This window comes from Gymnodraco acuticeps, unplaced genomic scaffold (genome assembly GCF_902827175.1).
Source record: "Gymnodraco acuticeps unplaced genomic scaffold, fGymAcu1.1, whole genome shotgun sequence".
Classification (NCBI taxonomy): Eukaryota; Metazoa; Chordata; class Actinopteri; order Perciformes; family Bathydraconidae; genus Gymnodraco; species Gymnodraco acuticeps.
The window spans coordinates 2,189,209-2,216,354 of record NW_022990238.1 but is presented as its reverse complement, the minus strand read 5'-3'; the positions used below and the strand labels follow the sequence as shown (position 1 = coordinate 2,216,354).

The following is a 27,146-nucleotide window of genomic DNA, read 5'->3' as shown; positions in this document are numbered from 1 at the left end:
ACTGGTTTTCACAATGTCTACAGGACCTAAAACCATTATTATTTTTATATAGTTTTAAAATATATTGACATACTATTTAAGAATATAATTTCTTTTATTTATTTTAAAGACAACAATCACAACTTGCTGAGAGTTTGGGTGCAGGAAGGCACAAAGAAGACTCATCAGTACATTAATAACACATTTAAACACACTGGGGTTGTTTTCATTAAAACTGTTCATAGGAACAAGGACTACATAAGAGAAATGAAAGCAAAACAACTCTTCTTTAACCAATCGAGAAGGAGACATTCTGAATTAAAAGACAAACCAGAGATCACCTACTCACCCCATGAGGAATGATACATTTAAGGCAAATACACATCAGGTAATGTTAAGGGTAACAAGTCCTAAAGAGAAAATGCACCATCATATTATTTCCAGCATGTTGTAATAGGCTGTTCATAAACGGTTCAAAATGTGAGGAGAGAACATTTTTTTGAAGTAAGGCACATTAATGGATTAATCTGCTCCTGCCCCTGCTGGCAGAGAGCTGATGTGCTGGAGCAGCTGGTCGCAGTAGAGAGGACTCCGCTGTTTGTCTCTCACCGCCTCCGCCTCCCTTTGCAGAAGTGACGGATGGACTGAGCTACCTTTCTTCAGGATCTCTGGACAAACAAACAGATACAAAACCAAACACAAAAAGGACAGGAGTTACAATTGTACACAAACAAAGGAATACTCATTATTCTGTAACATGATCTTGAAAATCCTTTAAGCCTCAACTCGATCATTTATCCCTGTGATGTTTCTCCAATTGTGCCATCGACTACTCTGTGATAAGTGTCTTACATTTTTTTATTGAAAAAGTATCTGCTCTAAGGCTACCCCAGATTCTGCTCCCTTTCTGTGCCCTGCTGTCCTCGACCACTTTGAGCCTGTATCCCTCTCTTCTCTCTCGGATGTAGTCATGCACCTGCGGCCGACAAACTGCACCTCAGACAGCATTCCCTCTCGCTTTCTCAGAGATGTTTTCGAATCAGTTGGAGCAAGTATTTTATTACTTATAAACACCTCTCTTAGCTCAGGATGTGTCCCAGCTGCCTTCAAACATGCCGTGGTCAAGCCACTACTTAAAAAGAAAAATCTCGACCCTTCCATTCTCGCAAATTTCAGGCCCATCTCCCAGCTACCTTTTTCATCTAAAGCCCTGGAGCGAGTAGTCTACGCCCAGCTGCAGTCTTTTTTAACCACGCATGGCATCCAAGAAAAGTTTCAGTCTGGCTTTAAACCCATGCATAGTACTGAAACAGCCCTTTTAAGAGTTTTTTAATGATCTGCTCTTAGCCGCCGACTCAGGCAGCCCAGCTGTCCTGGTGCTGTTAGACCTGACAGCTGCCTTTGACACTGTGGACCATAGCATCCTGTTGTCACGGCTTGAACAGTCCGCAGGCATCACAGGCTCTGCCCTTGCATGGTTCAGGTACTACCTGACAGACCGTAGCTTCTCAGTGCAGCTAGGTGCCTTCTCCTCTGCCAAAGCCCCTCTTACCTGTGGGGTTTCCCAAGGCTCGATTCTGGGCCCCATCCTTTTTCTACTGTACATACTGCCCCTAGGTTAAATTCTCACAAAACACAACATCCCCTTCCACTGCTACGCCGACGATGTACAGATATATCTGCCACTCAATTCAAATGACAACTCATTACAGCTATTGATGAACTGCTTAGCAGAGATCAAATCCTGGCTGAGCCAACATTTCCTCACCCTCAATGAGAGCAAGACTGAGGTTATCTTTTTTGGACCCCAACCTCCAGCCTTCCAGGTTGATATTCTGGGCTCCCTCAAAAATAATATCCTCCCCTCTGTCACGAACCTTGGAGTGACCTAGCGCTTTTAAATTCGATAAGCAGGTCAGCAGCGTAGTCAAAACCTGCTTTTTTAAAATACGACTATTGGCCAAGACCAAGTCGTTTTTATCTTTTAAAGACCTGGAAAGGGTTATTAACGCCTTTGTTACCTCGAGGTTGGACTACTGCAACGCTCTGTATGTGGGTATGGACCAGGCGTCAATTAAACGCCTGCAGCTAGTGCAGAACGCAGCTGCACGTCTACTCACTGGCCACAAAAAGCGTGACCACATCACCCCAATTCTGGCCTCATTGCACTGGCTTCCAATTCGGTTCCAAATTGATTTAAAAATCCTTTTATTTGTTTTTAAAGCACTAAATGGGCTGGCTCCGGCCTATATAGCTGAACTCCTCCAGCGCTACACCCCAGCCAGAGCTTTAAGGTCTGCTGACCAGCTGCTGCTGATAGTGCCCAAGACCAGGCTCAAAACCCGAGGGCACCGAGCCTTCGCAGCAGCTGGCCCCAGGCTCTGGAACACTCTGCCCCTCCATGTGAGGTCGTCCCATACCCTAGGGGTTTTTAAATCTACTCTTAAAACACACTTCTTCTCCCTGGCCTTTTAGTCAGAGCGGAGCACGACTCCTGACTTTTCCCTGTGTTTTTTATATATCAGTTCTAATTGATTGTCTTTTATTATGAATGTAGTAATGTGTTTTTAAGTGATTGTAGTATTTATTACATGTACAGCACTTTGGCCCGACCAAAAATCCCTTTTAAATGTGCTTTATAAATAAACTTTGATTTGATTTGATTTGAAGCCTAATTCTTCATGGGAGAGTTAGTTTACAACCAACGATGGGGATCTCCGGGGAATGAAAGGGTTTGATGGTCATATCCTGACTCCATGTCCTGTTTTTACTTCTTCCATGTTGGTATTGACCATCAATGAGGTACATTTATCTCCTTAAAACAGGGGCGGAAGAGTTTATATAACATTTGAATGCACTTATTCACATTCAGGCACAATAAAATCATGTTTACTTTGAATGTTAAATTAAGTTTTTTCGTTTTAACCTGGTACAAGTAAATATCTTAACTTGATATTATTAGTAAAAAAGTTTAAAAAAAAGGTGTCAGTACACCAGCAGATGGCAGTAATGAACTACAGTACACCAGTCACACAATGCAGATGCACTTTCCTTCCACTTGAAGGCAATAATCATCTGTTCAAAAATGTTCCTCCCACTTTCTGCTGATTTTCTCGAGTATATTGAATTACGTGAACGCTGTCAAGGGGTAAATGCTTCCGAAACCACAATGCAGAAGTGCTGTCCCAGTGGTGACATGCCGCCACTCAGGATGACTTAGCTCATGTAAACTCATCATCTGATACCCGCCTCTGTTCTTCAAGGCGATGGAGGGGATTTTAGCTTTTGTGTATACTGTACTCCGAGGGCATAGAGGTGGGGTGGTGGGACTTTGAATACGAGGAGAACAATGAGGGCTTGTGAGAAGTGAGTTATACCCGTGCCAACTGTGACTGAGCAGGTAGCAGCCGGGCTGCCAGGATGGTGGGATTATCAGGGTGGAGAGTGAGAAAAGGAGGGAGGAGATGTCAGGACATGCTGCACACATCAAGCCACTTTACAGATATGCGTTTGAAATTCAAGAAGCATTAGAATAGGATCAACTATTAAGAGGAACAAAGAGACAGAGAGGAGTAAAGAGAGGGGGGGAGGAACAAAGAAATCTTCAAACAGAGCCATGCATGAGAGTGAGGAATGCTTCCATATTTGCGGCACAGGCGGTTACGGGTGCTGTCAGATGCACACGATCACTCAGCAAGATGTGAGGTCATCTTATTTCACAAAGAGACTCTGAGCTGTCTGCAGATCTACTGTAGCCGGTACAATGGCTCAGATATATTTTCACTGTTAGGGCCTGATGTGCTGAAGTATTCTGCCCGAGTGTTTTTCAAAAGAAATCCTGAAAAAGCATCTGAACATTATGGAAAATCACTCGGTACAAGAAATACACAGCCTTTGTATGTGGGCGAAGGCGTCTCATAAAGCTGATCTACATGTGTTATTCTGCCAACAGTAGTCAAAGTGACCGTCATGTTGATAACCAATGGCTACAAAAAAGATTCCTTCAAACGCTTTCAAAGCTGTTTTGCGGGGCCAGAGTTCGTAGCTGCAGCTGGTAAATGTGTGTGAATGATTTCTCCTCACTTTTGTTTTTTCTTTCCCTCTATCACTAGCCATATGAAGATGAGAGATCCTGTAGAGAGGCCTCTTTGGACTGGCTAAGGCATCAGTGTCACCTGCACTGTGTCAGAAGTAATGACAGCTAACATCCATGAGAGAGGGAGAGAGTGGAAGTCCAGAGGAGCTGAGCACCGGTTACACACTTCAGAAAAAGCCAATAAGTCTTTCCATTGATACCTCAATAAAAACACAGCTACGGGTCTGTCTGAAAACACTGGGAATGAGATCAACAAGTTCAAAGTATGGATAAAAGACAAAGGGATTGAGCAGGATGGGCGTGAGGAAAGATTTGGAAAGGCGGCGAGGGGAAGGGGGATCCCCATGTGGTTTCCATTAGGCGGGACTGTTCGGTGTTTAAAGGAGAATCTGGTACGGGAGGCAGAGATTTGCCACACAAACATCTGACTCTACACCAGGTGAACTGGCAAAGGAGCTTATAATATATCAGAGCTCACATATTAACCTGTGAAGTGTCTCCCTTATATACTTTATATAAGAAGTCGACATGATGTCACCTATAGGTTTGTATACTACTGTTTTGAAGTCTTAAGTTTGGCCTTCTTGACTTGAAACTGGATATTGAGACCATAAACTGGACTTCTTCATACAACCATGGGAGTTGCCATGTTAGCTATTTGAAAAAAATGCAGATTGAAGGCACTTGTTTTTTCTCTTTTCAGACCTGTAGGTGATGTCCAATCCGTGTCTATGGTGTCTCTGAGGTGGGTGCTAATCCAAATCTGGATCTTGTGTTTCACGTTTGAGGCCAACCTCCTGCTTAGCTTGTAAGGGCTTGCTTTGGAAAGAAGAATTGCTGAAGCTGCTTTGGTGATAAAAGCAAGGATAACAGTGCGCTTTTGAAATAAAGTACAGGGGGGGATCTGCTGGCAGCGTGCCAGGCAATCATCTAGTGTTTGATAGAGGATACCCCTTATTCCTCTCATCATCTGTGAGCCTCTTGGAAACAGCTGGCTGGTCTGCGGATCATCATGGCTAAGCTCTGCTTTCATGGTGACCTCACCTTCACAATTATTACTGTCTGTACTTCCAGCAACGCTTATCAGATGATCACGGTCATGAGGTCCGTACCGTATCACATAATCGTTTCAAGTCATTTACAGTATATTCACATGAGTATGTTATCTTGACAATCTCTCCTTATTCTTATCCGCATTGGTATCAAGGATTGTCAACAGCGCATCAAAGGACAAAAGAAAAAGAGTTGGCTTTCTTTGTCAAGAGTAATGGTTGTCATCAACATGTTGGGAATCATAAAGAGTAGAAGGATAATCTGTGGTACTCCCACAGAGAGAAAATATGGAAAAATAAACGTTTGTGTCCACTTTTAAAAGACCCACACTCTTATCTCTCATGTGTATAATCTTCAGTTAGGCTACCATCATGCGCAACACTCCACCCTCATATCTGAGGTTGCAGGATTAAAACACCCCTTCCAGTCTCACCGAGCACTTGGCCCTGCACCGAGTCGTCGGGGTCGTCGAGGTACAGGAGGAGCTGCTGGAAGAGGAGCTGCAGATGAGCAGCATAGAGCTCGGGGGGGTAGTCTTTGGTCAGGCTGGAGAGCCACAGCCCGAGGGCCTGCAGGGCCACGCTGCGCACCTCCTCACTGCTGTCGTCCAGACGCTTCAGCAGCACTGTGGGGAAACACAACAAAACGTCTCAAAAACGTTCGTCTATTAAAGGTCCCCTATTATCCTGTTTTTCATCAATATATAATAGTTCTCAGATATATAAAAAACATGTCTCTGAAGTGTTTGGATCGAAATACCAAACAGATCATTGTAGCATCCCATAAACCCCTCTGTTTCAGCCCTGTTTCAAAAGTGCTGATTCTCTGTCTTTTACTTTAGATGAAAATAAGGAGCCACTCCCAACACAGCGGGGACACATGTTTATGTACCTATTATGCAATATGTTGCATAATAGGTGACCTTTAAGAGGGTAAATTGCTTTAGTTCTATCCTCATTATAATCATTGTTATAATATTATACATATGTACATTAATTGTGATGTAATCTACAGCAATTTTTGCAAAGTGTAAATGTCAGTGTTAAGTGTGGTGCATCCATTAGTTCTGCACCCACCGGGGTAGATCTTGTTGAGGGCCTCAGGGTGCAGACTGGCTCCTATAAGTCGGAGTATGGTGGACAGGGAGCGACAGGCCAGCAGCCGGGCCATCTGAGAGTCCTCCTCCAGGGCCGACAACACCTGGGGACTCACCTTCTCCTCCAGACACAGCAGCTGCACACCGGCCAGCATACAGATCAATAATGGCAAGCTCAAAGTACAAATAATACAATTATATATATGAATGCAATTAATTCAACAGTTGAAAAGGTGTTTTTGTGCAAAGTTTGTTATTGTGAAGATTTCCCTAATGGTAAATGGAAACTGACTGGAGTGATTGCTTTGAGACATTTCGGTCAGGACTACTTCCTTTGAGTTCCAAAACCCTCTCAAATGTTTCTTCTATCCAGTTCTTTGCACCCCTCAATTGTCAATGAGAAGTAGCAAAGACAAGGCTAGTTAGTGAAAGCAAAAAAACATCCTTCGGAAAGATTAACACTTATTTTATTATTCCTTTTTGGATTTATGGGAATTTTGGTTCCAAAGTGAAATATCACTCAAAGCATGACAGATTCCCATCAGCTCTGGATCAGTTTATAAAGACACACGGGCATGGAGCCCATCATCAGATGTAGAGTGCAGACCGATGTTTTCATCACACCAACAGATGAGAAGCAGAGGAAATGGACAAACAAGGTGAAATGACTGTTAGCTAATGGCAAAACCCTCTGTCATCCTGCCTGTTTGCTATTGAAACCACGCAACACAGTAAAAAAGGGATTGAGGGGAGAGGGAAAGAATGAGACAGAAAGAGGAGGAACATTTGGCAGAGGAGTTATCCGGCATTACATCAGTGATGAGGGTGCCAAGTGTAACTGGAGCTACTAATTGTTATCACAGGGAGTAGTGAGGAAACACTGTCCTTCTAAATGAAAAAGCTGTTTGATTTCCTGTGGAAATACACACATATAACGTTCTGACGGTTATCTCACCTCTGCTTTAACCACATTTTGAACCCCAACTCAGAGGGGAACACAGCCCTGTCGGCCCTTTTCCAGATGTTCTATTCTTATGAAGACGTTTGGGTGCCATTAGATGGTACAAATGTGATCGCACACCCACACACCTGCTCACATTGTCCCCCAGCTGTTTGCTTAACCTTATAGTTAAAGACGTGTGAAAAGAAGCGGAGTGTGAGCCGATGATAACTGGTCATTCAGCCAGATGTGCGTGTGCTAGCTCACATACTGGAACTGGGCACATGCTCCGGCAGGCAGGTGCAAGAGCATATCTCGGTGATAGTTTCTACGAACAACCGGAGCCCAGAACAGTGGAAGCATTGTTCCTGGGGGACAAAGGTATGTGAACCTGCTTGCCCCCGCGTACACCTGCTACCTGCCGCGGCCAACTCCTTCAGCCAAGGGGAGAAAGATGGCTGACGATATACTTTCCGAAATGGCCAAGTGGGACCATCTATTTTCATGTGAAATGGACAAAACAGAGAATTTGAAGTAAATGTCAACTCCCTGTGGGTTAAAAGAATGCCTTTACAGCTGGGTCAATGAAAGTGTTTCTGCAGATTGGAGATCAGTAGTGCGTTCTGTAGACCTTTCGTATACTGTGTTAGCTTTCAATGCTCATGGGTCCCTTTGCATTGCACAGGTGGAAACAAATGTAACCCCTGTGTGTCATGTTTATATTTGCGCACGTCCTCTGTGTGTGTACCTGTCCAGGTGCGATGGCCCCTCCATGCAGCAGGGCCAGCAGACAGCTGAGGGCAGAGGTGCGGACGGCAGCTGCAGAACGGCCTGCCCGCCACACCAGGTTAGGAAGCAAGACGTCACACAGGAACTTCTCTGACTCGTCACGGAAATGCCTGGGAAGAGGGCAGAGAGTAAAGTCTGGCGACAGAACATCGCAGAGGAAGCCATTTTGAGGACACGCTAACGATAATAGCTGTTGGGAGTGCTACTACAAGAAAAAGGGCTATACCAAGCTCATGTTCCAACACTTGATGTAAGGCAGAAGGATGAGGGGGGGGGGGGGGGGGGGCGAGGAGTGCAACATCTGGGTGTCTGCCTTTCCCTTTTCTCTGTTTTCCATGCTGGCTTAGGCCCTCTGACATTCTCTCACACACTAGCAGACTGGCCTTTTGCTCCAAACCAACTCTTCGCCTCTGGCTGTTCAGCTGGTGTCACAACTAACTTCTCATGACATTGAATCAAATGTGCTGTATTGCTTCAGTGCCAGTAGGGGGAGACTGCGTGCCACTGTACTGCTAGCTCAGTTTTTTCATTTTGACAGGTGATGAAAGCTCATCATGAAGGAGGCCAGGAGATGGAAAGAAATTGTTTCCACCAAGCAGGGATGATGTGCAAAGGAAAAAAAGACACTTGTATGTCTATGCATACACGCAGTGTAATACGTTTATGTTTAACACAATATTTCATTTAGTAACATTTGTTAGGCAACACTGGAATGCAGTTAATCAGCTTGATTATTTAATTGATGATTATCCACACATTAGCATTATACTTATTTTATTACCATTGTGATTATATTTTATACTACAGGGTCTAGCCTTTAAGGCCTTATAAAAGAATAGTGGTAATCTCATTTGATTTAAGTTATAAATAATTCACAGAACTAGCAGTTTTCTTGTTTTATGTCTTGAAAGCTGAAATTAAGACTAAAGACGGGTGCCTGATGCAGTTCACACGTGCATGAAAGCACACGCTCCATCATTTTTGCCCACCACATCTTAGGGAAAGAGGATGAACTGTCATTTCTTACACCTTCTACTTACATTTCACATCCAGCTTTTTAATCACAGCACACAAATCCACATAAAACAAAGACATTATGTGTGTGTGTGTGTGTGTGTGTGTGTGTGTGTGTGTGTGCCTTTCATCCCAACACACACACACTTTCCCTTTCTGCTTGTTATATATTGGAGCTGTCATTATGACATTTTGGTTGTAGAACAAAGAGAAGAGGTTTTCTCTATAACTATCATTGTCGTCTTGATGACAGATAGCGCGTGTGTGTGTGTGTGTGTGTGTGTGTGATACAATCTGCCGAGCAAGGATCGGGCCATAAATCATCAATAGAGGGATAAGAGGAGTATGAATGGAAATATTATGGCAGACCGCACAGCCCCACATACTGTAAGTTAAGCATTTGTTTGAAACCTTTTGAAGGTGTAACATGATTTCTGTCTGCTGATGGTCCTGTGATCCCCGGAGATATAGCTGAGGAACGAGAGAAGCAGTTCGCAGCACAGGTGGCCGCACTGAGAGTGAGGAAGAGACAGAGGCTCCTTTTGTCTAACGTGCACATTTATGGATAAAATAACCTGATGAAAGCTGAACAAAGTTCCAATTTCCACGTTTTTGGCAAAGGTGGCAAAATGTTCTGTTTATGCAATTTTTTTCGCTGACAGGTTATTATTTTGTCTTATATTCTTTACACTGCCGCCAGACTCATGCCAACATCTATCCCTTACATTCACTGTTGGAAACACCTACGAGTCCTCCCTTGGCTGAAGGCTAAGCGTTAGTTACACACTGCACAGATGTCTCCATGGAAAACAAAATGGATAAGGTTTGTCTTTCTGATGGACAGCAGCAGCTGGAAAGGGCCTCAGGCGTAATACATTCCCTCAGATTAGAGCTCTGAGTCCAGCCTGAAAGCTGCACAGCTGAGGGATCGAAGGACACTGAACGGTGAGGGGGGACGCAGTCAGAAAGACCCCAAAGACGGGAGCTTCTCTCAGGGTGTCAGACTTCACGCCTATCCTTCATCATTAATTAGCCAATAAACATTTAAAGGTGTTACTAAATCATCAAGAAACAATTCAGACATAAATTGCCTTTGGTATAATTTAAGTATGCTGGAAAGAAAAAAAAACATATTTTGAGTTACTGTAACCAATACTCCCAGATGAACCATGTTAAGTCAAATGGGACTTATATTTAGTGAGTTCATCTATCTTATGACCCTGAATCAACCACCAGTCCTAAAGAAGGTGATAGAGTAACAATGACCTCAGGCAAATTACACTATTGTGGTTTTTGTGTGCCTTTTTCTGATCATGGTTACTTGTGGCTGAGGTGCTAACTTGCAGGTTAATGTGAGGTCTAAAAATTCTAAAAAAATATGCGCTGTGTTTATAACGATGACTTGGAAAACTGGAGACTAGTAAAACCCAAACAAATTAAGCCCAATGTGACCTCAAGTGATGACTAACTAGGACAAGTCAGCTGCTGTGTGTGTGACTTTGTTTGAGATCATTTGCTCTGTGTGTATGTGCACCACTCACCCCTGAGAATCCAGTGTGTTTGTTGCATCTAGTAGCAACTTAGCAAGCATTGTGAAGATGGTCATCCTCATCTCTATGTCTCTGTCTGGTTGAAGGCAGCAGCACAGCAGAGGCATCAACTGGCTCACAAACTCCCCAATCACTGGACCTATAACAGACAAACAGTTGTATGTTACTCAGTGTTGTAGTCAAGTCACCAATTCACAAGTCCAAGTCACTCTCGAGTCACCACTCTTCGAGTCCGAGTCCAAGTCACCAAGGGAGAGTCGTAGACGAGTCCGAGTCCAAGTCCGAGTCACCCAAGGAGTGTCCGAGTCGAGTCATCATTACCTGTGTTCGAGTCCAAGTCCGAGTCACCCAAGGAGTGTCCGAGTCGAGTCCGAGTCATCATTACCTGTGTTCGAGTCCGAGTCCAAGTCACCCAAGGAGTGTCCGAGTGGAGTCTGAGTCATCATTACCTGTGTTCGAGTCCAAGTCCGAGTCACCTAAGAAGTCAAGTCTATGTCACAAGTCTTCATGTATTAATCTTCGTGGATATATGTGTTGAAATGTAGCTGCTCCTCTACATTGCTTTTATCCTGTCATGTTATACTAATCTGTCTATTGAATTGCTGTGAAGGGAGTTTGGCTACAATTCTTGTAATAGGTGCTATACAAATATAAAGCTTATTACTAATATTCATATTATTATTATATATAAATAAACTATATTTAAAATGAGTTACCTTTTAGAGAAGTGATTATATTTGTATGCCAATATTTTCCTATGGTAAAGTTTTCTTTTTGCACTTTTATTTTTTGATAGTAATAAGATCGGGACTCTTATTTTGAAGGAACTTTTACCAATCGGTTTACTAATAAAGATTTAGCCCCAGAAAGCACATGGCTACTTAGCATGCAAAAGTCATTCTGCATGTTAAGTAGCCATGTGCTTTCGTGTTATCGGCTGAATCTTTATGTATTGATTAGATCACGTTACTCTGATGAGAGTGTTCAAGACAGCCTCTATGTCTGAACTCGATCCTTAGAGTAATGTGTTACGGAGCCTTCTCTTCAATATTGTTTCCACATAACGAGCATTTTGCACTGCTCTTTTCCAATGTGGAAGCAGAATGTGTGAAAGCATACAGCACGATGCGGAGTGTGTCTCTAGACATCTCTAGACTGGAATAGCGGGGCCCAGTCCCTGAACTCGCCTCACAGGTGCACACGCCAGGATAGAGGACATCAGACTCCAGAGAAAACTTGCTCGAGTCCGAGTCCAAGTCAGAGCGTCAATGTACAAGTCGAGTCCGAGTCATCGTGGGGAGAAAAATTCATGAGTCCGAGTCCAAGTCAGCTTACGCGATAATTCACGAGTCCAAGTCCGAGTCGTGTCAATTAGTGCGCGAGTCCGAGTCCAGGACTTGAGTACTCCATCTCTGATGTTACTACTATGGCAAAAGAGTGGTAGGGTTAGTTCATATGGAACCATTAAGTCAATGGAACCCCAACTATTGCGAAAACTTTAATGTCACTCTAGCAGTGTCTGGACCTCCTTTGTTTAGACAGTCTTCCCAACTATGCCATCTTGCTGGGGCAACAGTCAAATTACATTAATTCATACAGTAACTCCTTATTTCAGCCTAACCACTACATTCTTATTATAAGGTATGTTCCTTTCCTGAGCAAAGACTCTATATTTGATGCCTTTCCTTAATTCTTCTTCATCCAGACCAACTATATTGCTAAACAATAAAGAGCTTGTAGAGACAAAAGACTGTCTTTATGTTTATCACTGACCAGAGGGCTTCAGTTATTGAGAGATGGATGAGGAGACAGTGACAAAGAGCTCTGAGGAAATGACACATAAAAAGGCCTTTGTGTGACAAAGTGTTTCTATACAAGTGTACAGGGAAAACCTGAAACTCACTATGAAAGTATTCCCAGCTACACTCACGCCCACACACACACACCCTCCAACAGTCTGACTGCATGTTTACAGAGCTATATATAGTAATCTGTGTTTTTGTAAAGACTGATTAGAGCCAATGCTCTTTTCAGACTATCAATTGTTCAGATGTGAGAGGAGACAGAGGAAATCCTGAGACTGGGTGGAGACCAATGGCATGAACAGATATTGGAAAAAGAGAGAGAATGTGGGAATCAAAGGGTGTGTCATTCAACCATGGGTGATAAAGGTGACATCTGCTAGTCGCCACACTAAGGATATGACAAGCCAGTGATAGGAAATAGAGACACACATACAATCACTCCTAATTATGCCTTACCCAGAACATCAACATATATCCTGTCCTTGAGCAAGGCACTCAAATCTACAGAGACAATGAATCAATCATTCTCACACCAGCTGAAGGACTGTGAGGAGCGATAATAATTATTATCTTCAACAAGCGCAGATGGAGTCTGTGAGGAGCTGATGAGCAAGCAAAATGAACAATTCTCAGTTATCACATTGACTACCGCCAATTGTTCAGCAGGGGTTTGATTTCCCTGACTCATGTGCACATAAAACAAAGGAGCCAAACGCTTTCTGTTCAGCTGCCGACATAAAGTGCTAGGGTCCTGTTAAGGGACCAAAGATCATATCTGTAGGAATGAAACCTAGGGAAGCTTACACACACACACACAACTTCAAAGTAGCCTTGATCTAGGGGAAGGTCAAGAGCAGGCGGCTGTGGTGCCGTTTGATGTGGTGACCTGCATATGGATCACTGAGTGGACTTAGAATGGACTGGTCAGTTAGCCATGGGAGTGTGTGTGTTAGAGGGGTAACCAGCTGCAGAGTCATTTAGAAATAGAGGGGAGGGGGACAGAGAAGGAGATGGAGATGAAAGTGTGGCACAGAGAGGTGCTGATGATGGAGGATTATTTTGTATAGACAGAGGTAACGGGAAGTCTCAGCACCAAAGAAAGGGTCACAGCTTTTTAATCTGCTGCTGCACCCCACACACACCCCCCCCCACTGATGTAAATAATATCCTGATTTATAGTGTGTCTAAAGCCTTTCAACGTTTATAGATTTGTTTTATCTTCACGATCTACTGTATATTTTCTACTTTTTAATGCTGTTTTAATTCTATTTTGAGATGTTTAAATTCTAGAATAGTTTATTTCTACTCTTTAATTTCTACTTATGTGCAATGCCTTGTTCTGTTGTTTTTTATGCTGCTGCAATGCACACATTTCCCAATTTGGGATCAAAAAAGTACCTCTTATCTTATCTTATTACAAACAACTTCTATAAACAATCTGGATCATACAAGAGAGAACCTGTGCTGCTGGTTTTGATCTTGATGATGGATCAGGTGTGAACAGGACAAACAATTTGAGGCTTAAAATATGATGTAATATGAGTCTGAGCAAGTTGAGGAAAGATTGGCTTGACAACTACAACATGAAGTAAGGTTTAAAACAAGATGGAGATTATACAGTCTCAACCAACGTGAGGTTAAATGGATCCAATGATCATGTGCAGAATGATGACTGATGATGTAGAGCTTTCTCCATCATTAACAGGTGATTTGGGAGCCAAACCTTACTGTACGTTTCTGACTTTATTGTGTCTCTATACGTGCAGATTTCAGCACCTTCTGTATCATTTGGCAATGTCTTGTGCACATTCAGGCTTCACTTCTCACCTGATTGTATGACTATGATATGCAGTTGGAGTCTCTGCGGGGAGTAACTGGACCAGGTGTTGACAGAGGCCGACAGCCAGTCCAGCAGCTGGCGCATATGTTGTCTATAGAGATCCTTCACTGAGTACAGACCTTGCACCTTACACAAACACTGTACACTCTCCAACACCTGTGGGAGAGAGGGATAGGTGAAATTAAATTAAACATTTTTTAACCTGCAACATTACATTTTGTAGAAGTTAATCAAATAAAAGACGAAGAGACAGAGACGAAGAGTTGATGAGAAAAAGTGATAACAGAGCAGAGGGTATTGTGTTAAAGTTGAACAATTATAGCAGTTTGCTTGTAATTTCAGGAATTCTCACACGGGAGGCAGACCCATCGTGTGAACCCATGGGAAGAACAACACTGCAGACATGACAAGGTCTAACACATAAAACCCCTTCGAAACAAAATACACAGGATGTCACAAAGGCACAGGAACCGACACACACACACACACACACACACACACACACACACACACACACACACACACACACACACACACACACACACACACACACACACACACACACACACACACACACACACACACACACACACACACACACACACACACACACACACACACACACACACACACACACACACACACACACACACACACACACACACACACACACACACACACACACACACACACACACACACACACACACACAACACACACACACACACACACACACACACACACACACACACACACACACACACACACACACACACACACACACACACACACACACACACACACACACACACACACACACACACACACACACACACACACACACACAGCTGAGCAGGGGGGGGAAAGGCAAGAAAGAGAGAAAGCAGAGTAAATAATTAGCTGACTCTTTAGGGCAGGGGAACTGACCCTGTAGGGCTCTCCATAGTTCCCCTCATAGTCCCTCAGGGATGGACAGGGACTGAGACAATGTCTGAGTCACAGATCGGCCCCTTCTGAAGGAAGCTAGACAACCCCGAGCTGTCCAGTGATGGGAAATTCTTGCCCTCTTTCTGGGAAAACAAGTTCCGCTTTTCCTCTGAGCCCAAGGCCATTCTCACCCTCCCTCTCTTTTCCTTAATCCATTCCTTCTCATCTCTTGTCTAACACGGCTCCACACAGTGATGCATAGTGCAGACAGACGTAAACACACACACGCACTGGTGTGTGGTGTCTGGTAAGCATCTCTGCCAATCCCTTCCCGCTCCTATCCCTGTCATTAGTCTCCTACGGCGACAAGCAGTTAGGCGACATGCTGGCCTCAGATACCGCTGGCTTGACTTATCACTGTTCCTGTCCGTCCCTTTGCATTTAGAGGCTGACCACAACATGAGAGCTTGTTACTTGGAAATCACTTTGCTGTTGTGGCCTGAGGAGGCGTCATGGAGCCACACATGGAACTGTGTGGATGTAGGGCTGCAACAAACGACTAATTTGATAATCGATTAATCTATTGATTAATGAAACGATTAATCGACTATTCGGACTATTACTGTATGCCTTGCACAATTTCTCAAGCGCTCTTATTTAGCCATCAACTTTTAGATGTAGCTTGAGGTTGTTTTAGGCATGTGGAAACTAACAATGAAGACAATAAAGATTAATACTTGATTCAAAAATACATATATTATTAAATTAACTAAACACATTCTGAACAAAACTAACATTGCTTTCAATTTAAATTAAATAAATAATATTTCACAACAAAAGAAACAACAGTGTTTTAACAAATCGTATTAAATAATGTGATGACAGAACTGTAAACAGAATAGCTGAAACTTTAACAAACTAAATAACTCAGTTACCTCTAATCATTAACCCATGTTTGTATAATGTAGTTAACTCCGTGTGTTGCTGCTAGCATACATAACACCTGACGTGGAAACGTTCCTCGTGGATGGGGGGGGCTACAGAGCTGCTAGAAAGACAGTCGAACTCGGTACATTTCTTCGTCTGAATGTGGAGCACTTTTGCTAAATGTTTAGACAAATTGCTCGTGTTACCGCCCTCACATGCTAAACTCTTATTGCACTTTTGGCAACGAGCATTCTCCACATCGAGACGGGTAAAGTTTAACCACACCTTGGAGCGCGTTCTCTCCGCCATCTCCGCAGTGTGTTGCTGCATGTAGCAGCTGCGTGTGTGTAAACTGCCCCGCCCCCTCGCACACAGACGGGGGAGAGAGATCTCGTCTGATCGAAAATACATCATAGACGCATTTGTTTGTCTTTTTGCATATTAGAAACGAGTTGGTGACACTAAGACTGCGATATAATGTTTTTGTAGCAATAATACATGACATATATTTTTTAAATGTCTCCAGTACCGATAAAAAGACCAATAACGTTGGAGTTTAACGGCGCGTAAAACACATGCGATGACGTCACCAACGAATCGACGACTGAATTAGTTGGCAACTAATTTGGTCATCGATTGTAATCGATTAAGTCGATTAGTTGTTGCACCCCTATGTGGATGACACACACCTGTTAAAGAGCAACTCACCTTTCCCCGCCTGTACTTTTCCTTTACTTCATTCTTTCTTTCCCCCTACCTTGCACCCGCCTCCTTTCACCCAGAACTGAATTTAAAGTTCCACTCCAAAGGTGCAATTTCAGCTCCCCTGGCTAAGTGGGTAATCATACAGTTAGCCATGCCCACTTTGAACCTGTCCAAATGCTGACATTCCTAAAATAGCTCTCTTACTTCATAAAACCTCCTTACCATTCTAATAAAAAAAGGATGGGAAACTTAAATTGAAGGGGAAAGAAGGTACAAAGAAAAATGCCATGTCAAGGTAGAACATTGTTGTTGTTGTTTACCCACGTGGAACTAATTGACGGTTAGGCTGCATAGGGGATGTATCTGCGATTGCATCTTTTGAATGTTGAGCTGTGTTTTCTCACCTTTTCGCTGAGATGTGGCTCTGGACAGAGGCTCTGGACAGTGACCAGCACCTGCAGCAGCTGCAGGCTCACTGCACTGCAGTCTGACTCGCTCTGACACAGCAGTGCATCCACACAGCCCAACAACTGCTCCAAGTACACAACCTGGGAAGGAGAAAGACATATTAATTATAATCTGGTTATACACACATGTGAGTGCTCCAAGCATTTGAACGTCTGCCATGTCTATCAATAAACCCGATTGCACTTCAGACCTCACAAACTTATTTTATTGCTCCACTTTGTCTTCCACAGAACACCATCACAAGAAGTTAAACAGGCCTCTTTTTTAACACAAAAAATAACTGTGAGTGATTGACAAAATACAATAACTCAGAGTGAGAACTTTCCAGACATGAGTGTGTGTGAGATTGCTGTCACTTGTCAGCCAGTGTTGTGGTGAGCTCATGGTTAGACAAAGACGCGGGGCGGCGGCTAATTTCTATGCCATTACTGGGATCATGGCCTTTCTTCCTGTTTTCTCACTGCCTGTCATTAGAGCTGGATGCCAGGGGGTGGGCTGGAGGATTGAGGGGGAGATGGAAGGTAAGTGTGTGTGAGTTAGAGAGGGTGTGTGTTTTTGTATGTGGAGAGTTAAGAGCCATTAAAGACTCATCCAGGTGTTTACTTTGGTCTTGTGAGGGGGACTCAAGTGTGTGAGTAACCTCCCCACATGCCCCCTCATTCAAAACACACCACTCACTGAGCTCGACAGATAAATACCAGTGCTCCATCACTGGGGGGCGCACTCTCTTTTCACACATTTGAGTAGCTTGGCGCTCATTTTGAAGGAAAACAGTTGTCAAGCCAGGTAAAGATGCTCAGAGGGTTTTAAAATAAAAAAGAGCGATAATGGACTTTCAGTCTGCAAGCCAAATATACAAATGTTTTCATTTAGCAACAGAATGTTGAGCACACACTGGAGAAAATCTTGCTAGCGTATCTTGAGTCCAGGGTGTAAGCCAAGTGTGGAAACACATTTTTCCTGAAGCAGTTTGAGGCTAAACTAAACGTTCACGCAGCCCTGAACAACCAAGACTCCCAGCTCGCCCACTGCACTGTGCTTTCTTGTTTGAATGTGTTCACACAGTCATTGATGAGCCAAGCCATTCACTGGCACATAAACATAGTCTGAGTTTCAGGGAGGCAGAAGTGGAAATAACGTGACAAACAGTGGCAGACATAGCCATTAGCGTATACATACGCGGACATGCATATTATACACAGAAAACAACCATTAGGGCTGGCTAAGAGAGAGAGAGAGGGAGAGCGGAAAAAGTGGTGCAGTGTAATGACTAGGTGGACACCTGGAGCCGGGCGAGATACACCTGGTTTCATTGGCCTGGGCACGCTCCAGGGGCCTCGTTGCACAGAGTGTGTGCATCTGTCCACCACTGGATACATCCATTACACACACACACACAAGCACGACTCCACAGAAGCCATACCAGCCGATGGATTCCTATCCAGTGGGGAGCCCACTCCTCACAGCTACTGATGTTGCTATGGCAACAGGAAAACAAACACTGGCGGTGCATGGGATGCCGACCCCTCGCAGTAAGGTAAAGTTTGCTATGCTGCCTTTCTTCTCCTCTCTTCATCTGTCGTTCAGTGGAGCAGGGAGCAGTCCGCAGCTGTCACTCATGACAAAGGGCAGGCATGCAGTAGACATGCTGATGTATGGCCGTATGTACTGTGTGTTTATTCAGCACAATAGTGGTCGCTGTGACACAAGTGCAAACGTTTCTCCATACACAGACGGGATGAAAAGACACAGAGCCTTCTTTTCTCCTCACTCTCCTGCTGTTCTGTCCCTCTAGGCTACTGAAGGCACTTCTTACAGTTTCACCAAGACAGCATATTAACTGTTAACAAGCAAGGTTGTAAATGTGCCCGCTAATTCACTGCTAGGTCCCATCTTTATGCCTTTCTTCCTCTCTCTTGGTACCATCTTTACTATTTGACTTCAGCCCTGCAGATATTGTGATGCCCCGGTCACCATGGCTAAACACAACACAGCAACACTCAGGTGTGTGTTTAATGGTGGGGATTTGTTCATTCTCTGTGGAACACCACTTTAAAAAGAAACCTGTTTGCGATTCATAAGCAAACACGGCCATTTATAACCTACAGAGGGTACCTCAGAACACAGTGGCTTTTCTGACCACTGGCTCTCCTTTCATTTCCCCTCAAACCCTTGACATCATCTTCAATTTATGAACAATAATATTATTCATCGAGAATCTGTCATTTATTTTTATAGGCCATTTTTCCCCCTACTGAAAAAAAGAAAAGAAAACAGGGACTTTAAAGAGTCAGCGTGGTTAAGCACTGCATAAGTATCATATATCAGTTTGCAAATCTTCATCTTGTTCGCCAAACTCCCCACGGAGCCCCGCCGCTCCTCCTGCCTCTGTTCACTTTGAAGAATATTTATATTTCATTTCTTAACGGGCCTAATTTTGTCCAAGACAAACGTTTTTTCTTCCTTTTCAAGGGTCAAGTGGCAAATAACTCTTTTCCACTTGGATCCAAACACACATATCTTGCAAGTTTTATAGAACCCTTATTTAAACAAAAAAGGTAAGATGAAATTAAACATTAGAACTAGGTCCACTATTCCAATGTCTATGTTTGGAAGTTTGCAAGAAATTAAAACCACAATTAAATAAGAAAACAAGTTCCAAAAAAAATATTTCAGGGCTAAGCAACACTTTGTTTTGAGACACTTTGAGGGAAGATAACTCAATTCAGGGTCAGTATGTGATCCCAGAGAGAACGAGGGATGCAGGTGCTCCTGTCACAGTGGTGTTATTAACAGCTACACAGTGACTTGGCCCTGCGCCCTGCTACGTATGAACCCTGCCTGTTGTCGAAGAAAGTTGCAGGTGCTTTGTCTGGGTGAGTTATTGAAACACAACATGCCTTTTCCATCAAAAACAGAGACAGAGAGAATGGCCCACGGAGATAGATGGAGAAACAGACTGAGAGGAAGCAGAGGTCTGCCTCCATCTGTGTGACAAACTGTCCCGTTCTGTTAGTTCTCCCTCTCTGGGTGACCTCGCTGGATCGCACCGAGGGAGGACACAGGGGGTCAAATTCCCTGCCATTTATCACCAGCCTTGACCAGGAAGGCTTTGAGATTTCAGGGATTCTTTTAATGCCGTGGTTGAACCAGAGTCCGGTGCAGACCTAACACATAAAAAACTAAACAAAGGCTATGCGCTGACGGTTGCTCCGAGGGGTCAGAGTAACCATGCGAGGGTCAATAGAAATTGGTGGATTTTTGTTATTATTATCCCAGGGAGGACATTCTTGCAGGCCTCACTGGGAGGGGGTGTTGGGGTCATGGTTATAGGTGGGTCAGTAGTGCAGCTGTATCAGAAAATAGCTCAGTTATTTTGATTCTGAAAGGGAAACATATTTTGAGCAAGAGAAAAGGAAGCAGTGCTGCTCCGAACCCCATGAAACTTTTCCACTGGTAGACTATTTGCAGAGAAGCTCAAATGGAATTTGTAATCATTGCTGCTATGCAAGTTACAACCATAAAATAAAAGTTATGTGTGGGAGCACATTTCATATATGCATGTGAAGGAAGTCACTGTGACCAGAGACTTGTAATGTTAGATTTGAAAACCACCATGTGGCCGCACTGTCACTTGATCAAAATCGGCATTTTAGAAAATGACTCAAAAGCGAACCCACTAAACTAACCATGTGTACAGTGGTGCTGTTGAAAAGACTTGTAGGCTCTTTGACACAAACCCTTTAAAGAGATCAGGCATCTTATCATGAAACTTATTTCCATAAGGGACAAATGTCAACATATATAAAGTATGACCATTGCATCCACAGAGAGTGTATACAATGACAAGGGCTGCTCGATTATGGCAAAAATCATAATCTCGATTATTTGGGTCAATAATTGATATCACGATTATTAAAAACGATTATCCATTTACTTTGAAAACATCAATTTATTGGAGAAAAACAGTATGCTTTTAACAGTTCATTACCCTGAACTTAAGTATAATTCAACTGAAAAACCAATAAAAAAGTATTTAAAAAAATAAATAAAAATAATAATAAAAAAAAAATTGTTTTAATTTCGATTACGTTGTTTTCGGAATCGTTGCAAGCCATAATCGTAATTGCGATTAAAATACGATTAATTGAGCAGCCCTAACAATGACCATCTATGACATTGTTAAGATCACCTAACAAGACTGGGAAAGAAAACAGCTGAGGTGGTGAATCAAGAACAAAAACTTGGCAAATCCGTCATCAAAACAAGTCTGATGTATTTCAACAAATGTACCAGCCAACTGTTTACCCTCCCGCAGTGAAATGCTGACCTGCTGCAACCTCATTCAATTTAACAACAGTAGAGAGATGTGGTTTTACTGCGTAGGAATGCAGCGGATGGCTTTACTGGCCAAGAGCAGTCATCCTCAGGTAAATAAGGTAAAAACAGATCAGCACAATCTAACCCAACTTCTCCCTGCTGACCTGTTGGTATTCCTGGCAGACGTCGGGCTGGGCCAGTTTGTTGGCAATCTCTTGGAGATGTGGTTTAAGGAGGGGTTTGGAGCAGCCTCCCAGCACCGCAGCCAGCACCATGAGGGGGGCCCAGGGGTGAGAGGAAGAGGAGAGGTTTGTCACATGATCCAACAGCAGCTTGAGGAAGACGGCAGGAGGGACAAAGGTCCCCAACAGTTTAGCAGCTGCCAGGCTCTAGATGTTGGTACAGAGAGAGAGAGAGGAGAAGAGAAGCAGAGGCATGAACGAGTGGAAAGAAGGACAGGATCCACTTTTTTAACCTCCCACACATCAAAGATCTACAGAATCGTCCTATGTAAACAGGTGCATCCCAAGTCCTTGAGCTGTGCTGAAGTTCAACAGATGTGTCCTGAAATTAATCTGCCTGTTTATAAATGAAATTGTTTTATTGGGTCTTGAGCTTTACTAAACCAAACCTGATCCAAAACAGGAAATACAGTATGATGTGTGACTAGCTCTCTGGGACTCACATTGCTGACCACGTCCCTCTCTGCGTCGGTGCTGGCGCGGTAGAGGATGGCCAGGAGGGGCTGCAGATGCTGGATGCTGTGGTCCTCGGCGTGGAGCAGCAGCAGGGAGAGCAGCTGAGAGGTCCTGACCCGCGTGGGCACCAGCCAGTCCGTTATATCGTTGTTAATGGCCGGCACCAGCCGACCCAGGTGTCTCACCACCAGCTCTCTGCAGCCAAGCCCTGGACGCTCCACTGGAAGAGAAAAAGTTCATGTTTTCAAACACATGTATACTCTTCTACTGTTACAGATCAACTTTTGAAGAATTCATTTGCTCTCACTCCAACTACATTCTTCTCAATTAGTGAATGTCTTTGTTTTCCTGAATGACCTTGATTAATCTCCCCGAGGTGGGTAAGATGTTGATTATCATAAAAGGTATCTGAATGCCTTTTTGATTAAGTCAGCAAACACCTTGTTTTTGACAGTCCTTGCAACACATTTTTTGGTTCCAGATCGTTCTTCCTTGGTCACTATATCAAACCTTTCTGAGAGTTCGTATAGATAACTACAATATAGACTGCAAACAAGCTCTAGAAACATCATTTACAGAACAATACATATGACTTATTTCCAGGTTTCTAACTTTTCACTTTGTCTACCAATCTTCTTCTTCCTTTTTTTACGGTTATGGTTTCCTCGCAAGGCACTTGTCATTGCAAGTGAAACACTTTCTTAAACAGTCCTTTACATTTGAAATCCAGCAACCCTTGCTCCCCGCTCCTCTTTCTCGGTCCCACCTTGTTCTTCTCTCCTTTAGGCACACTAATGAGAGGAAGAAGGGACTAAAAGGAAGACAGATATAAATCAGAGAACCACACTAGGACAAGACTAAACAAGCCCCTTTCAGGTCGTCTCTCACTGTTTGACAGTGACCCCTTCACACTGGGAGGCCCGGCAGATTTATGATGGCAAGTAAGAGAAAGACAAAGAGAAAGAGAGAGCCTTTCCTTTCCCTTCCCTTCCCTTTCCTGTGCCCAGGCAGAGCCCATATCCATCCACCTTGTCACATGTGTAGCTGTGGGACACATACAGTTCATATAGGGTCTTCAACCAGAATGCAAAGCATAGGAAATTAACCCATTACATGCAAGCACATGCATGCACACACTCATCAATGCATGCACGTGTGATGACTGATGCTGGAGCCACGGAGAGCCAGAGACAGAGCAAAGAGAGATATTTGATTCAGCAAAGAGGTAGAGATAACAATTATATTCTAAATATACCTTTATAATTATTTAAATATACGTTTATAATTATATCTAAATATGCATGGGGCGAAGACAATGCACCAGCAGGAACCTCTCCACTATTAAACTACCAGACTTCAGAAACCTTTCCTTAAAACTTCACCTTTATAATTATTTTAATAAGATAATCTTAGTGTAAGAAAGTCTGAGTCGGTAGCCTAGGCTTAAACTGGATCCCAGGGATTTTCTGCCAAGTTTCCCCCAGGAAACATCGGGTCTGTCTTAGGTACAGTGAAGTCCTTCCATCAACTAAGTTCATCATACATTGATTTGTGTATGTTGCTCAGGTTAGAACATTTACATTTAAAATCACTCTGCTTCAAACATGACATTTAAATGCTATAAAAAAAACGGAGCAGAAAATGTATAGATGCTAGAAAACACTAAATATTATATTTTAATAATATACAATAATATAATATGATATAAAATAATAAGGCTTATAAATGATTAAATAGAGAGAGCAAACCATGCTGTGACTGACCTCCTTGTGGGTAGAATGGAGGTTGGGTGAGAAGAAAGTCTAACTTGTCCTTGATATCGTCTTCATTCTCCTTCTCCCACTGGGCGCCTACCTGCTTCCATAAATCAGCAGCTAGACAGCTGCAGGAGAGAAGTGGAAACACAGATCATTGTCCCGACCATCTGCCAGTGCAACACATTGTATTTTAGATATACTGTAGATAGTAGATATTTATTGGATGTTTCCATTTCACTTTTAAATCCTCTGTAAGATATTTATCAAATAATTGTCTACAAACCAGAAGAAATTGCAGTATATAAACAGATGGTGTTTCCTTTTATAATGATCAAGGATAAGAACAATGTCCATTTGTACCTTATTTCTGGGATCTCATCACTAATACAGGTCAGCAAGAGTGGGACGAGTTTGTGGAAATAAGAGTATCTGTCTTTCATTTGAAGTAGCCAATCACCAACGACCACAGTCACAGCTCTTCTCACCTGGAACAAAATAGAAAAATCAGATATGAGCAACTTAATAAACAGTACATTAATTGGCACACAGTGGGTCTTCTAGCATTGCATAGTTGCTTTAAACAAACCTGTGGCGAGTCATCAAACAGTCTCTGAGCCAGGTGAGAGAGCACGTCATCCACGTTTTTCCCGTTGCTGTGCTGAATGACAGCCCCGGTGGCTTCGACGACTGAGACTCGTACCCGTAAGTGTTGATGAGCAATCGTCTGCATGAGAGGCTTCATGAGGCTCTCAGCCTGCATGTGAAAGTGCTCTGAAGAAAAGGAGATAAAATGAATTTCAGTCCATTAAATGTTTGCGGTTGAGATGGGTAATGCATTGATATATTATCAACATTAAGGTGTGAGACTGAATATATCCTGGAATTATGTTTTCAAAAAATAAATAATGATAACTGGGCATTTAAATAAGGGCCCTTCGGCTTGGAAACTGCCTGCCAGAGAATATTAGGCAGGCTAAATTAATACAAAATTACTTGGATTAAGGTACTACTTTTCAACAAAAGGTCCCACTGGTCAAATATTCACATAAAATAAAATGTTGACTTGAATCCAATGAAAAGGGTAGTGATCTACTCGTCCAGTGTAGTAATACAATGCTGCACTGTAGGTCTTTTTTTTTGTAGGTACTGAAAGACTTTATAAAATGAAGTTAGACATATATTGTTTACTTCTCTTGAACTATTTTATTTTATTTCTATTCTGTTTCTTTTTGCACTATTTTTTATTATTGTATGTTGTATGTCTATATATCTATGTTGCATTGATGAAGGAGCCTGGGACGTAATCTTTCATTGCCATAACTACACCTACTGTGCATATGACAACAACACCTTTGAATCTTTGAAATAAAAAACAGTAGCATTTTCATTAAAAGTATTCATGCAAAACAGAAGAAGCACTACATTAAAATAAAAATGGTTTGTTTTATTTGTTCTGAGAAGTTATAATAATTAGTTGAGATTTGGAGTCACAGTCACATGATGTTGAATCTATTGAAAAAACAATATGGACCCGCGTGCGCATACGCGGAAGACCATTTAGATTGAAGGTCCCGTATGTGAGCGTCCTCTGGTTGCCAACAGTCTGTAAAATGACATTAGAGGCAAAGACAGTGGTAAGAAAAGGCCGCTGGATCCGGAGTTAAAGTTTGTCAAATATTCAACATACACTAACCTCACTGCGGTAAGAAAGCGAGTGTTTCTGTCGTACTCAACACACGTGTCGGTGTCCGTGCTTCGGAACCATGGCAACTACATACTTTTTCGACGACAACAAAAGTTGTACCAACCTGGCAGAGACTTTGCCACGTTTATGGTGCATTTGCAACTTTCTCTCCTGACATCTGGGAACGGGTCGACGATGGTTCTCTGCAGTATGTTGATCATGTCTGTGAGATATGGGGCTAAATGCTTCCCACACACCTCCACCGTCAGAGTCAACATTTCCACGGCCAACAGCCGGAGTTCTTCCGCCGTCTCCAGGGTCTCCTTCTCCCCGAGCCTCTGAGCCAGACAGGGCATTAGATAAGGCAGCGACTCCTCCGGTTTAGGGACACAACGAATAAACTCTGTTGTCATTGTTAGTGCGGTTTCTCTGCATCTTTCCATCGGGTCTGACAGGCATTTAAGGAGAGGCTTGAGTAGGGCAGAGAAAAGCTCTTGTAACACGCTGCTGGAAAGTCCTTTATCTACTGTCTCCCTCTTTATCAGCTCCAGAGCCCTCTTCCGTGTCGACTTATTGTCTTCGTTTAGACAATTTAAATGTCTGGCGAGTCCTCTCAATATTTCAGAGGAAGCATGCTCATCTCCAGCCGCCATCGCTGCCATCTTGACTGTTGTCGTTATGGCAACCTGCAGCTGCACGACAAACAAACGGCTGCTTTACGACAGCTTCCGATTCAAAAGCTCAAACTTTATTTGCACTCAAAACCTTTTATGTTGCTACTGCTCTCTAGTCCTTTGAATCTAACTGTCGGATACATCTATGTTTTAAAATGTTTCCAGGAGAGACAATGATGTAAATTTAAGTTTATATTTTAGAGGTCCACAATCTGTGCTTCGATTTTGGCATTGTAGCCCAATTTCAGGAAAACCTGTGGTTTAATAACTTTGAATTATTGATGTGTTTTGTGTTGCCTTGCTGGTCTGCTGGTCAATAATACACAGGAACTACACTCATGTTAACTGGGTTAATTATGTTTGCCAAATTCCCTATCCATCGATATAAATGTAAACAACTAAGATTTTCTCTAAAACAATAAAACACACGAACTCGTAAACTAGTGTACAGTTTATATTTTCTTTATAATGTGTTACGTTTGTACATGTTGTATAGGAGTAGCCTACTATATTACATTTAATGAAATGCCCGAACAAAGTTGGCGTCACAAAACTTTTTTGTGGTTAAGAGAATGAAGGCTGAGTTTCTAAATCGTGTGTAGTCCAAATAAGGGCATTGGTATTAGGAAGTATTTGTACATAATGCAAGAACAGTAGCGAAGAAATACATAGACATAGAGCTTAAGCTACAGCGGAATAAATCATTATAACAATCATAAACATACAATTATTGGCATACTGTATGCCTACATAATGTCACTAAGAAGAGAGGATGGGGTGTGTGTAGCTGGTAATTGTCAGTCTCTAAATTGCGTAGTCTGTTT

The 27,146-nt window shown here is 42.8% G+C and overlaps 1 protein-coding gene across 1 annotated transcript; it reads right to left on the bottom strand.

Annotated features, from left to right (window-relative positions):
- Positions 1-75: 75 nt before the first annotated feature.
- On the bottom strand, positions 76-26,347 carry LOC117548462 (dynein assembly factor 5, axonemal-like). Its single transcript, XM_034219776.1, has 13 exons — positions 25,773-26,347; positions 24,551-24,735; positions 24,325-24,449; positions 23,971-24,089; positions 22,195-22,427; positions 21,674-21,898; positions 17,126-17,269; positions 14,150-14,318; positions 10,509-10,656; positions 7,913-8,063; positions 6,205-6,361; positions 5,562-5,753; positions 76-647 (listed from the first exon to the last, which is right to left on the bottom strand). Exons 1-13 carry the CDS (start codon positions 26,308-26,310, stop codon positions 502-504), a joined length of 2,532 nt encoding a protein of 843 aa, XP_034075667.1. The 5' UTR covers positions 26,311-26,347; the 3' UTR covers positions 76-501.
- Positions 26,348-27,146: the final 799 nt, after the last annotated feature.